This window comes from Muntiacus reevesi, chromosome X (assembly GCF_963930625.1).
Source record: "Muntiacus reevesi chromosome X, mMunRee1.1, whole genome shotgun sequence".
NCBI classification, from domain to species: Eukaryota; Metazoa; Chordata; class Mammalia; order Artiodactyla; family Cervidae; genus Muntiacus; species Muntiacus reevesi.
The window spans coordinates 13127961-13142319 of NC_089271.1; the positions used below are offsets into that span (position 1 = coordinate 13127961).

The following is a 14359-nucleotide window of genomic DNA, read 5'->3' on the forward strand; positions in this document are numbered from 1 at the left end:
ATGAACATGCACAACCACTGTGGCCTCAGGAAAATCACTTTGCCTAAGGACGACTGCTACATTCAGTTCTACAAGTAGAAACCCAACTTCCATATAAAACGCAAAGACATATCTTCATTAAGCACTTAAAAACGTTACAGTTCACAAAGAAAAGAATACAAGGGCTGAGTTTAAAAATGAAATTAACATCAAAACAATATCCGGTGCGAATGCAACACTGTAAATCATATCCTCTAATAAAAATTTTAAAAAATCAGTATCTGGTAACTAACTAAAGGTCACTGAGATTTTCACAAGTATTAAATTCATAATTCTATTCTGATATCTGTACTACATACAGCCCCTCAGTCACTCCTTGAAAAGGAGAGAATTTTAAAATTCACTTTGTATTGCTTTTCCATGGTACTAGTTTATTACAAGTTCATTTAGTCTAATTTTGCTCAGTAAAAATCGTTGGGGGTGTACAATGCTGAATTAAAAGTGGCTTTTGTTCTTTTAAAATGTGTTCTTTTAAAGATTTTTAAAATAAATTTTCCAAGATCAGTTTTCAAATGACTTTCACTCAGGCTGGTTTTTTTTTTTTTTTTTTTTGCCCAAGTTAATATGAATTTTGAATGAGATCTGTGAATTACCTCATCTGAACATTTGCACAGGGACATAGAGGCCGTAGCTCAGTCGGTAAGGACTCTGCCTGCAATGCAGGAGACCCAGTGTCGATTTCTGGGTCAGAAAGATCCCCTTTAGAAGGAAATGGCAACCCACTCCAGTATTCTTGCCTGGAGAATCCCATGGACAGAGGAACCTGGCAGGTTACAGTCTGTGGGGTTGCAAGAGTCAGACACGACTTAGCAACTAAACTACTACTACTAAAGAGGCTGAAGAAAGGAATATACCAGCAGCATTTTCCTGACCATCCAAGAACATGCACCCAGATGGACCAGGCCTGCACACCCCACCACAGATAAGCACATTCTCGAAGGTGATGGGTCTTTAGGGATTAGGAGCTGTCCCAGGGCACCAAACCTGCAGGCAGGAATGCTACTCACGTGGGCACCATTCTCCAGTAAGGCCTTAGCGCAGGCCACATGTCCTCCAAGGCACGCCTCATGGAGAGAAGAGACCCGGTTAATTGTTACCAGGTTCACATTGACACCCTACAATTTGGAGAGAAGTGGGTTAAAGGCTGTGTAAGCAGTAAGAATGAAAACAAGGTTGTGGGTCTTATTGGTGAAGTGTTCACAGATTGCAGATACCATCTAGAGAGGAGTAGAGGCCATGACCAGGGAAACTGAAACATGGCTAGGAGCCTCTGATTCACTGATTCAGCAAAAGTTTATTCAGCACTCTGGACCGGGCGATGTGCCAGCATTTGGAGCTTCAAAGCTTATAACATGGATCTCTCTCCTCTAAGAGCTTAGTGGGGAGACAGAAATGGTGGTGGAGTGGGGTGGGGTGGGGAAACCCAGCCAGAACACTGTTATTCATATATTGGCTGCAGACCTTCCACAGCTAAACAGACTTGACAGGCACCTTGCTCCCTGTAAGACATGCACCCTGTTTGGTAATCAAGGACTTTCTGGCTCCCTTCTTCTTCCCCTCATCTCGTACTTCTTCCTTCGTCTTCCTTGTCTACCCACTTCCCCTTTCTTCCTCTGCCTCCGTCACGCATGGACTCTTTCTGACCCAGGTGGCAGAGTCCAAGGGTGGGGGGGTACAACTGGATTTGGCACAGAAGGATGCTGCTCAGGCTCAAGAGTAGTCAGTAAAGCAGACAGTGCTCCCGGGATTCCCATGCCGTAGTAGCAGTGATGCTGACCGTCACACCTCCACTGACACTCATCTCCTTCCTTAGATCCCAACACCTATGCCCAGTCCTAGCACATCTGCCCTCCCCATCCTGCTGTGCTCCACTTTCCTCCCCTTGGAGTCCATGTGAGAGATGCTAGGTTCAACCTAGCTGCCAGCCAGTGCTGACTTCATGCCCTGATTCTATTTTTTTTTTTTTTTGGGGGGGGGGGTTGCACTGTGGCATGTGGGAATTTAGTTCCCCAACCAGGGGCTGAACCTGCGCCCCGTGCTCCCTGTATTGGAAGTACAGAGACAGCCACTGGACTGCCAGGGAAATCCCCATGTCTTGATTCTAACAACTTAGCACTTACTGCTTCCCCATGATCACCACTGTTAGTCTGCAAAAGCATTTAGGTTCTGCCAGGACCCAGTCAAGTTGTGCTTTTGATTTCCTGCCTCGTAACCGACCTACTGAAACCCTCCAAAACCTAGTGCATGATCCTGAACCCCAAAGCCCAATCTGTTCCCACCCCTCTTATCAGACCTCCATGGTGCTGGCTGCATCCCTCCGGCGGCCAGCAGCTGGGACTGCCCACTGTGCCTCCCTGATCTGTCTATGTTTATGTCCTGAATGTGATGTCATTACTCTAGAGATGTGCTGTATATTTACAATTGGATATCTAATACAAGGAGGTTTCTTTTCCTTTTCCCATATATATTTTCTTTTTAAGAAAATAAAAATTACAGCATGTTAAAAAGTAGTCCACAAGAAATTTCCTGGCATACCAGTGGTTAGGACTCCGTGCTTTCACTGCCAAGCGCCCCCTCCAACCTTGCTCCCAGTTCAATCCCTGGTCTGGCAACCAGAGTCCCGCAAGCCCTGGAGCTTGGGCAAAAAACGTCCACAAGGTGGCAGCAGTGTGCTAGGAAAAAAAACGCTGATCCTGTGCAAACTCAGAATCCCTGGACTTGTCCAAATACAACATTGGAGAAGACTCTTGAGAGTCCCTTGGACAGCAAGATCAAACCAGTCAATCCTAAAGGAAATCAGTCCTGAATATTCATTGGAGGGACTGATGCTGAAGCTCCAATACTTTGGCCACCTGATGTGAAGAGCTGACTCATCAGAAAAGACCCTGATGCTGCGAGAGGTTATAAGTATTTAAATGAGCAAGTGACAAAATCAAGTGCAAAGTCCATTCAACTGGCAGTACTGTTTTCCTTTTGCCTCTACTTTCTTAAGAGGTAACACAGCTCAAGGGAGAAAGAAAAAAAAGGCACACACACACAGAGAAAAAGAGCAGTGTGTCCAGCTGTTTCAATTCAAAATAAGGAAGCCAGCTTTGGTGGTACTTAGGATGTGGGGATGGAGAAGGCAATGGTGCCCCACTCCAGTACTCTTGCCTGGAAAACCCCAGGGACGGAGGAGCCTGGTAGGCTGCAGTCCATGGGGTCGCTACGAGTCAGACACAACTGAGCGACTTCACTTTCACTTTTCACTTTCATGCATTGGAGGAAATGGCAACCTACTCCAGTATTCTCCCTGGAGAATCCCAGGGACAGGGGAGCCTGGTGGGCTGCCGTCTATGGGGTCACACAGAGTCGGACACGACTGAAACGACTTAGCAGCAGCAGCAGCAAGATGTGGGGGGAAAGCTCTAATGACTTACTTCATCTGTACACACATAGACTCTGAAACAAAGTAATGGACTGTGGATTCTTTCATCCATCTCACAGATACTTACTATTCACATTGCTAGGGATATAGTCATAAATAAAGTAGCCTTAGTAACTATGATTTGAATAAATCTTTCCTAAGGCATAAGATCTACCCACTTGTTGACCTATTTCACGTTTGCTCTTGAAATAGTGGGTCATCGGGGTAGTGAGCCTCTAAGATGGCTCCCAGTGATCAAGATGGCTCCTGCCTCCTGGTATTGGCTCACTTGTATACTCTACTCCTCTTGGGTGTGGGCAGGATTTACTGACACCCAGCTAGTGAAGAGAATATGGCAGAAGCAATCAGATGTCACTTTGGAGATAGGCTACAGGCTATGTACTGAGGCTCTCTCATGATGTCTATGGAAGAAGCCAGCTACCATCTCGTGACACAGTCCCAAGGTGAGGCCCATGCGTCAAGGCATTGAAAATGGCCAACAACCTCATAAGTGAGGTTAGAAGCAGATCCTTCCCCTGGTCAAGCTGTGAGATGGCTGCAGCCCTGGCTGACACTCTGCAGCCTGAACCGCCATGGTTCTGGCTCTGAGAGACTTGGAGCCAAGAGACTTGGAGCCAGACCCACCCAGCTAAGCTGCTTCTTGGTCTACAGACACTGTGAGAGTCTAAGCATTTGTCCTTTTCTGCCACTGTGTTTCAAGATACTTTGTTGCAGAGCAATAGCTGATAAAGGCAACTTCAAGGCTGCTATTATTAAGGCAGGATGGGAGAGAATAAGGTGAGTCAGTGCAACAAAAGTTTGAGCGCATCCTCCAACAGCCTCAGGGGGAAACGTTCTATGATGCAAAGAAAGACCCAGAAGGGGAAGGATGGAAATGAGCAGAAAATCAGCCAGTTCCCCAAGAAAGGAGAGCCAGGAGGAACAGTGAGTTGGGAGATGACACATCCATCTAGAATGGTCATGCTGGGACCCAAATGGGGCCAGCATGATCCCTGCTACCTTTAAAGCTGATTAAGAATAATGCCTGATTATAGCACAAGCACAAAGGATCGAGTCTCTCATTTACTTACTTGTGCAATTAAAGTTTTCAGGGCCAGTAGGCGCCCCTGAGCTGCCGCTTCATGAAGTGGAGACCGATCGGCCCAGCAATCTGAAATACACATCAAGCTCAGAGTCAAGATCAGGAGAACTCTTCCTCCTACTGTGAGCAGAGGAGGTCTGAGGGAAGAGGTGGGGAGCTGGCACCTGCATCAGGTGTTCTGGTCAGCTGCTCTCAGGTGACGCAGGGGTGTGGTGCTGTGCGTGGACAGGGAGCACAGACCATCTCTCTGGCTTTGGGGGCAGTTTTCATAAGGAATACATTTCATTCAAATAAATACTGCCCAGTGATTGAATCTAGTAACTCCGAATAGGCAAAGTGAAGGGCAAACCTGGCTCGTGAACTTTCCCACTTTCCTTCTGCCCCTGCCTCCCGCCCCACCTTCACCTCAACCCTAAGACTCAATATCCTAAATGCCAGAAAGGAGAATCTTAAGGGATCAGGGAAAATGGTTTTGTTTGAAATCCCCTAGATAATTCTTTCCTTTTGGTAATGAAGCCAATCTGTTATCATTATGCAAAATGTTGTTCAGATGACATAATTCTCCAAAAGTTTATGGTGGGCAGTTTGAATGTGATGGATAAGCATGGGGCCAGTGGAGCCCCAATGCCTAGATTCAAGTCTGCCTCAACCACTATCTCTGGCAAAATGCACAAGTTACAAAAATCATTTGAGCCTCAATTTCCTGATCTGTAAAGTGGGGGAACAGTAATCTAGTGTTTAGCAGTGTTTTTTGGTCTCTAAGTAGGCTGATAAAGTACATCCATGATGGTAGCTGCTCAAGAAAATGATTAATAAGTACACATAGTAGGGTAGCGCTCTAAGAAACAACCTCAGAACTGCCTTACAAATACATTTTCTTGTAATTGCTTGTCAAGAAACAAGACTAACCTGCTTAAATGTGCACTTGAGAAGCAACCTTGTATGAAACATGCCAAAGGTAATCATCTGTTTTGGAAGAAAACCTATACCAGTTTGCAAAATTTGGCCTTTCTTCAAATAATAACTGTGTTCTTGGTACACTGTCAATCATGTCATATAGTTTGCATTTAACACAGAGGGTCTATCTTATCACCCTTTTCCAGGTGATCCTGATGGTGCTAAGAACTCAGCCTTTCCCATATCTGCAACCTTGACAAAAAAAAAATCCCAACAGATTTTTATTTTCTCTAACCCTTTGGGTTATGAAAAGGGAAAAAGCTAGAATGGGCTCTATAGGGTTGTACTGAAATTGGAGCAATTAGAGCAACTGGTGTGAAAATGTGATTTTCAACATATGAAAAGCTAGTGCTTACAGAAATATCTATGGGCTGAATGTGGGATCTGGTAACCCATCTGGTTCTCTATTTCTCTACAGATATATCAATATATCTATACCTATAGATAGATATACAGATGTATCTCGACAGACAGATAGATTAGCACTGTCTGTGTTGTGAAGAAACCTAACCAGGACTCCTTGGAGAAATGGCTGATTTCAAAGCTAAGCCAGGAAAGATATAAGATGGGCTACAAATATCTTGTCAGAAAGTGTTCAATGAATGATTGGGAATGTCAAAATGTACAGGTGCCTTGAAGGGGATTCCACTGGTCAAATACAGGACGATTTGAGCATGAAAATAAATCATGATTATACCCAAGCAAAAATGGGAATCTCTAAGTCCTCACTGATATAAATATATTAACAGAGAGAAGAGGAAGCTCTTTTCATAGTAGAGCACCAACTTAAGACACGTAGGAGAAATCATAAAATCGACCTCAAATGTTCTCCCCACAGAATAATTATATAGTTATCAAGGGAACAAGGGTAGGTGTACAGTTGAACAAAATTGTAGGCACCACCTTGCCTGGGGGGATCAAAGTTAACCTGAGAAGTAATGGAATCAATTGGCACTGTACCATCTGAGGGAATGCGACAAGCCATGTCGTGTACTACAGGAGGGAACACAGTGGAAAGAACACAGCGTCGCTTGGAACGTTCCTGCTCAAAATGCATAGCCTGTATTTAATTATGAGGACACCAAGAACCAACTCAAAATGAATGACAGTCTCAAAAATAATTGGCCTGTAACCAGACTGAAGGAGGCTGATGGGACACAATATCTCAAGATAATATGGGTGCCTGGATTAGATCCTTTTGCTAGAATGGGCTCTACAGGGTTGTATTGAAATTGGCACAATTAGAGCAACTGGTATGAAAATGTGATTTTCAATATATGAAAAGATAGTGCTTACAGAAATATCTATGGGCTGAATGTGGGATCTGGTGACCCATCTGGTTCTCTATTTCTCTACAGATATATATCTATATAAAGGATTATTAACGGGACAGTTGGGTAAATGTGAATGTAGGCTGGGCAAAGAGAAGTGGGAATTATTTGTACCACTTTAGTTCCAAAATAAAAAGTGTATCTATTTATATCTATCTCATCTATCTAATCACTGGTGAATTGCATATTCCTGACATGTAGAATGCTTTTTCTAATAAGAAAAACAGACCGAAAGTTTAACCTGAAAATGTTTTTATCTCCGCTTCTTCTTGAGTCAGTTAAGCTGATGAGTGGATTTTTAAATCTCTTTGGACACTGATCATTTGCATAAGCTGGGAATAATGAGATAATGTATGCAAAGAATCCTCAATAGTCAGCCTTGGTTTTCTTTGACTACATCTCCATCTCCATCTCATCGCACTCGGAGATGGACAAGCACTGGCCTTGGCAGGGTGGTCTTCCCCTTGGATGGCAACTCAGTGCCCTGGCCAATGTAAAAGGCAAACCCACAGTCATGGGTTCGTTATTCTCGTGTCCTAATAATAACCAGTCAACCCGAGTCACCTGAAGGCACTCTTAAGTATTTGCTTAAAACCAAGATTTAAATGGCAACTTGCTATTATGAGAATAATTCTAGCAATATTAACTTAAGAATAGCAACATGAAATGGCCTCATCTAAAACTCGCCTCCAGGCAGACTTTGATGTCCCCTTTCCTGCTAGGAAGCAGGCCATTTTAACCATGATTTCATCCTATTTCTAGTAACTTTCTCTTACTCATCAGGCCCCTAAGACCCACACCATACACACAGTCTGGACCAATCTCTCAAAATGTCACGCTGATGAAGCAGCCAGACACAGAAGAGGATATGCCGCATGATTCCATCTCCACAAAGTACAAAAGGGGTCAGACTCACCTGGGGTGTTTGGAGTCAAAAGCACCATGGTTTGTGCACTTATCTGTATTTATATCCTACTGCAAGAAAGCGATTTCAAAACCACCCGTCTACCGCTCAGTCCGATTTAAACGGTCATCTCCACTCCTCTGCCCACACTCAGCAAGAAGTGGCCGTCTCTCCGCCCAAGAAGGGCAACACGTTCTCACACAGGTCCCCACTTCCTTCTTGACATGCCAGCTCCTCTGGTACCATAGGGGTGGGAAGAGGCGAGGGGGATGGGGATCCACCTTTCCAGGGGCTGGAAGGAGGCCAGTCTTGCCCACTGGGCCTCAATGGCAGTCTTGCTCCTGGTTCCCATGCTAGCTCTCCACACTGGGGCTCCCTCCTAGGCCCCTGCCCTACACACTGGCCTTGGCCACCTCTCCCTCCTCCTGTCCCCCCAATCCGTGCTGCATCCTCTAATGCCTGCAACTCCCCCACCCAGGCTGGCGAGGCCGAGGCAAGCCTGCAGGCCTCCTTGCGATCCTTGGAGGAAAAGAGAACAGTGATCCTGGGCTTGTCTGCTCACCACTCTCCAGTTCTCTTACTCCCAGTTGAGGAGCACAGGGGCACTTCGGTGAGTCACCTGCCTAAACAGACTTCCAGCTCTAAGGTGAAATGCCAGGCTCCCCTCCTTCCTGGCTCCAACTGATCTAAACTTACTTCCTCCTGGACACTCCATCCCTAGGCTCTCAAGACAGGAGGGGACAGTCCAGATGTACAACAAACCCTTTGCCCCACCTCAGATCTTATTTCTGGTTAAGTGGCAGAAACAGGACTGAAATTAAAGGTTTTGAGAATGGAGAAGACATCCTCTTCTGGTTTTAAGAGCTAGTGCTTTTTCCACCCTGCTCATCCTTCTGGTAGACTGACTCATGGGGAGCGCTTTGCTGTATGCGTCTTCTCTCTGTAAACCACAGGAAATCAATCAAGTGGATTGCCTTCAGTGGGGAAGTCATTTCGGTTTCCCAACTGGAAATAAAGCCACGACAGGGAAGTCACCTTCCCAGTCACTCTGTTTCCCATCACTTGCTTCAAAGGACCTTGAAGGGCATTCACAAAAAACCCTCTTCCAAAAACTCTGCTATGGTGGGCTCTTGTTTTTCTATTCTCATCCCCAACACAGTCTCTTGCTCTTATCATTCTTGTTTTGCAAATTGGAGCTAATTGTGAGAAATTGAGGATAGAAGTTATTTGGCAGCTAGAGAGTTTTTCCATTCCTTTCACGAAATATGCATCTAAGCTCTCCAAATAAATGAATGCTGAAGTAGGAATCAGCCCTTCGCTTCTGAGGCAGTCTATTTTTAGTTATTTGGCAGGCTTCCTGTGTCACAGGGCCGCGGGCACATTTTGAAGATAAGTTTACTTTACCAATATGTTTACTTGTTCCTGATGAGGTGTATGGAAAATGTTCAAGTACTTTTTTATTCCCCCCTTTGACTTTTTCTCAGAATGTGATTTATATCTCTGGTTCTCAGGCTCTTGGAATAACAATTTCATGACAACATCCAAAACCATAGATATCAAGAACAAAATGGGTTCAGATGGAATACGGTTGTCCAAGTTCCAGGTATTCAAGATAAAAATCAATTATTAATTTTTTGCAATTTTACCCTTCCTAATTTCAACAAGTATTTGAGACGACTGGTTTATTTATTTTAAAAAAAAAAATTGCCTGACTGGTTATCATCTCTAGTGCCCATGGAGCAATATTTATTCTCTCAAATTCCAAAATCATATGAAGGAGTGTCTTCTCCAACAGCATTTATCAAAAAAAAGAAAATTTCAAAAGAATTTTGGATGTGAATCAAAATACAGATAAGAACTTAATAGAATTAAATAATATTTTAAGGAAAACAAAGGTAACTGGAAAAGACATAAGAAATGCCCCCAGTTAATGAAAATATTATAATACAGCTGGGTTAAAATGCACTCTCTCTGGAACACTCAGCTCTGGTCAACAGATGAACTACTGTCAATGAATATCATTCTGTAGTGAGTCAGAAAGAAGCTTCCTTTGAACCCATTAGGAGTCAAGAGAGTTGAGCAGATGACAGGTCGGGTGGCAGAGCCCTGCCGAGGACTGTTAGTCCAAACGTCGGACAGCCAACAGGCACTGTGATACATAACCACTCAGAGGATGGGTGGGCCGAGGCTTGCAGAGACAAGCACCGACACTGAAGAAGATGAGCTGGAGGGCCGGGCAAGAACAGACTGAAGGCAGGAAAAAAACCGGTGACGTGGGAAGGACAGGAAAAAGGAGTCAGGGTGATAAGTCAGGCAGAGGTGTGGCCATCAAATCAAGGTCAGTCAGTCCTTTGAATTTAGAAAAACAAGAAGGACAACTGATTTTAGGCAAAACACTTAGAAGAGAATTCATTCTTTTTTCCAAGGGTGTAATTCCACTATCTCTTATCTGCAATTGTAAAATTCCCCAAATTCTGAAAACCAAGTCTTTCCCCAGTTGTATCCAAGATCCTTTGGCAGCAAAACATGGTCATGACTCAGGTTTAACAACGTATTATTTTTAATTTGTATTTTCGCTTAGTGTGAATATTGATACTTTCACTATAGAAATATTGAAACCTTTGACTGCAGGAGGCAGCTCCAGGCTCTGCTGGGAATGCTGTGGTAATACCCAGTATAAACACTGCGTAATCCTTCCAGTATCCCCTGCACGCTTGAATCCTGAAACGTGTCTGGCCCAAGGGTTGTGAATAACAAATTATCAACCTGAATCTACACTTTATTTTTATCAAGTTTGATGACCAAGTTACTGTACTAAATATAGAGTTTCAGTTCTGGCCAAATTAGCAAAGGTTGAAAAATCATACACGTCCCTCAGGAGAGAGAATGTGTCTAGAGAAACATCTGTGGGCTGAAGGGAGGGCTGGTGAGGCATCCGGTGCTGGAGATACGAGAATATCAAAGGTCAATAACAATGTTTCGAACTGCAAAATATATATCTATTATTGACAAATTACACAAAGAAGCCTGAAAAAACTAAAAACCTACCCAACCCCATAGCTGAACTCAATTCTGATGACTTATTTACAAATGGAATAGTTTAAACCACAAAGAAAGTATCGAATGATGTACTCCAGAATATTTAGAAAAAAACTTTACAAAAATTTTACAGCTAAAAAATGATACTAAATGAGGGATGTGATGCTAGGTACAGCATCTGAAAGTACTAGGATCTATGGCAGGCTCAACTCTGTCCTGGCTGACGTCTTTACTGCCTCTCCTTGTTTTTGATAGCCCTGACGATAATTTACAGAAACAGAATATGCTATTGGAGTCGAGAAAGGTAACCTTGGGCTGAGATTTCAGTAAATCAGTTAGCTGACTTACTGATTAAATGTCACATATTTTCCCAACAAACATTTGTCTGACCAACGAGCAGCAAAGTTAATTTCTGGTCTGAGTTGAACACTCAGACAAAATTTTGTTCTTGGTTTTTAAAATGTCTAGTTTTAAATATATATAGTTATCTGACTATTAACAGTGTCAAAAGAAAAAAACACTGTTGGAATCACGTAAAAAACCACTGTTTCTCGCATATTACCACCTACATCATTATAAAAGGCCTTGTTTACCAAATCTGGATATACTATTATATATGTGTGCAATGTGTAAAATGCACCATCCTCACACACATATATATGTATGTATATAGCAAGAAAATTAAACTGTAAAATTAACAGGCACTATTCAATCCACTGCTTCTTGTTAGTGATCATCAAAAAGCATGTTTCTGACTTTTGTAACACCATGCCATTTGCAAATTAAATTAATATTATCCTAGGAGCTTCAATAAGTAAAGATATTTGAGCTAAAGAATACGTGAGTTCTATTTATAAAAATTGTATTATGGCCCCAGGTTTTTATTATTATAAACCTTTCTTAAGAGAGTACTTCACTGAGGACCACAAAGGCAGAAATAATGCACACGAGCACCAAGAGAAAATGTTTTCAACATGCTCTTGCTGATATTGACTATCTGACTTTACCTAATTTAAACTGTGAGGATGTATCTATGAGAACATCAAAACTGTGTGATGAAAACTTTGACAGCCCCTGACTCAATTTACAAATTAAATTAGAAAATAGCTTTTCAGATTATGCTTAACTTGAAATTAAAGTTACTTTTAGGTTTTTTTTTTTTAAACCAAGTCAAACCAACATACCTCCCTGAAATGTATGACAAATATAATCCCCAAAAGAAATCTCTTTCCACACTCCAGGGCTTCTGCCACTTTCCGAAACTTCGAGATTCTTCTCATTTTCCCCCGTTAATTGAAGCATTCTGAGGCTTTGCTTTTGGAGGCCTTATCTCTTTGGATAGGGCTGCTTTCCCTAGCGTCCTTAAAGTTGTCTACTGTATTGGAATCACACAACGTAAGTCTATTTTGAAAAGAGAATCTAGGATGCAAGATGAAATGGATACTAGATAAAGAATGAGGTAACCCTGGAACCCCTACAAACACTAAAAATATACAGGGAAATAAGGAACTCTGTTTATGAATAAATCCTCCTCTTATCAAGTGGCAGTCCCAGCAGTAACAATATCTGATTCATTTACTTTTGCAGCATCTCCCTACAATTAAGGTGCATCATTTCTTAAAGAAGTAGAGACTAAATTCTGCAAAGCATGAGACTTTAAATTGTTTTGCCCAAAGGTTGGCATTTCATATTGTAATATTGTTTGCTGTGCTTTGCACCGTGTTGGGTATAAATGGATTCAGTGAAGGGGTTTCCCCTGACAGTGACAAGTGGCTAAACAATTCAAAAATTGCAAATGACAGCACATATATATATGTGTATGTGTCACACACACACAGCATATCTATGGCTACTTTAAATCAAATTTACTGGTCAGTCCATTTCCTGGGGAAAGTTTTGTTAGAATGTATTGTTAACATTTGATTAAAATATTTAAGAAAATAATCCTATAAAGTAATTTTGTTGTTAGTAGAAATGAGGTTTCTCAAAATACTCTTAGAAAGCCACTATTCTATTTATTTCTTAAATAGTAACTGCTAATGAAACTACTAATTTGCAGAAAAGCTGAAAATCCTTCACAAATTGGTGCAGTCAACACCCTTTGCTACTTTAAATAATAATTTTTTAAAATAACCCAAAGTATAAATAAAATATTCAGAGCCAAAGTATAAATAAAATTTATCTTCTACAAATACTATTCATATGAATTATCTAGGAGGTTTCTTTTAAAGTACTGGGAACAAATTCATGTATTTTTACCTGAAATTTCACCAAAGATCTCTTCTGCTATCCTAGCCGCTTCTTTTCTATTTCCTTTGACGATATAGAAATGGGTTAGGAGCGCCAAGAACACTTTAATTAAAAGCTTGAAGAAAAAAAAAGTAGCAAACATTGTAATAAAAATGTTTTTAAAGCCATAGGAAACAGAACCGTCCTCCATTTTGGCTTACACTCTGTATAGGTTCTTGGGACTGCAAAATTTCACTGAGTTATAATTGGTATCATATGACATCTATTTTAAACCTTCTAGCTCTCTGTGCTCCTGTTACGGAGAACTGAGTTTGTAGATTCTAAGCTAACTGTGATTTGGCGACTGCATACACTGACATTCATGGCAATGTTAAATGAACGAAAGAAATTTCCTTCGAACCAGAAACACCAATAGTTCTAGACCTACATTCCTCAGTGTTGTTTAACAAATAGGACTCAAGTCCAAAATGTTTTTACCCCTCAATTCCAGTTTTTACTACGTTCTATTGAAAGCCAGGATTGGAAAGATAGAACAAGCTTCTCAGATCCCGTGGAGATGAAACAAGTTATTTGAAGTTCATAAAAAAGAAGTACTAATATTACATTCTGTGCTTTTGGTGGGAAGTACCAGCCCCTGGAATGCTTCAATATTCTCTTCATTCTGAGGCTATAAAGCCCAAATCTAAAATATGACCAGTTATGAAAGGCTATTTACTCTAAGGCAGTATTTAATAAAAGGCCCAGCTTGGATGCCTCTCCAGACTGGAAGCATTAGACCACTTGCTGTAATAGGTTCATCCATGACAAAGTCCCCTAGTAACATTTCTGATCTTTACTTCCTCTTGTCAGGAAAGGTGGTGCTTCCTTCTCGAAAATGTGGGCTATAGTCAATCATGGAGGACTTATAATGAAAAGGATGAAGATGCCTTAGACTCCGGGTGAGGTATCCAGAGTCTATCAATCAGTATCTTCCCTAGCTGGATAATATTCTCCTGTAATCCTAACTCTTCAACATGCATTGGCTAGCCAATACAAGTAAAGTTGATTTGTTTAATGTACCTCACCCGGGAAAAATGGATGCAGAAACTCGAAGTCTCCTCTTTCATTCTTGGCTACATTACATTTTCTAAATTTCTACAACCTATTCGAAAAGACAAACCCAAATAATTTATAGGAGACAACTAAATCAACCTTATTTAATAAATGCTTGATGCAAAACTATGGGAGTTTCTCCTAGCACTCAGGCAAATTAGAATGAGTCCCTATGTAAGAACTATCTCCCTATACTCTGTGAAAGAGTAAGACATGAGAATCAACCCCAAGGCACAATA

At 41.8% G+C, this 14359-nt stretch overlaps 1 protein-coding gene across 4 annotated transcripts in view; it reads right to left on the minus strand.

The window, feature by feature from the left end:
- ASB11 (ankyrin repeat and SOCS box containing 11) overlaps positions 1–14300 on the minus strand; it is a 28993-nt gene extending 14693 nt beyond the window's left edge. Inside the window, exons 1-3 of one of the 4 annotated variants that reach the window (XM_065914988.1) lie at positions 13038–14300; positions 4537–4616; positions 1047–1154 (exon numbers count right to left, since the gene is read on the minus strand). In XM_065914988.1, the coding sequence (XP_065771060.1) occupies positions 1047–1154; positions 4537–4616; positions 13038–13218 (369 nt within the window). In that variant the 5' untranslated portion in view covers positions 13219–14300. Of the gene's footprint in view, positions 1–1046; positions 1155–4536; positions 4617–11962; positions 12957–13037 lie in introns of those variants that run through there. The other 3 variants (XM_065914990.1, XM_065914989.1, XM_065914992.1) reach the window with 3 other exon arrangements.
- Between the last annotated feature and the right edge of the window lie 59 nt (positions 14301–14359).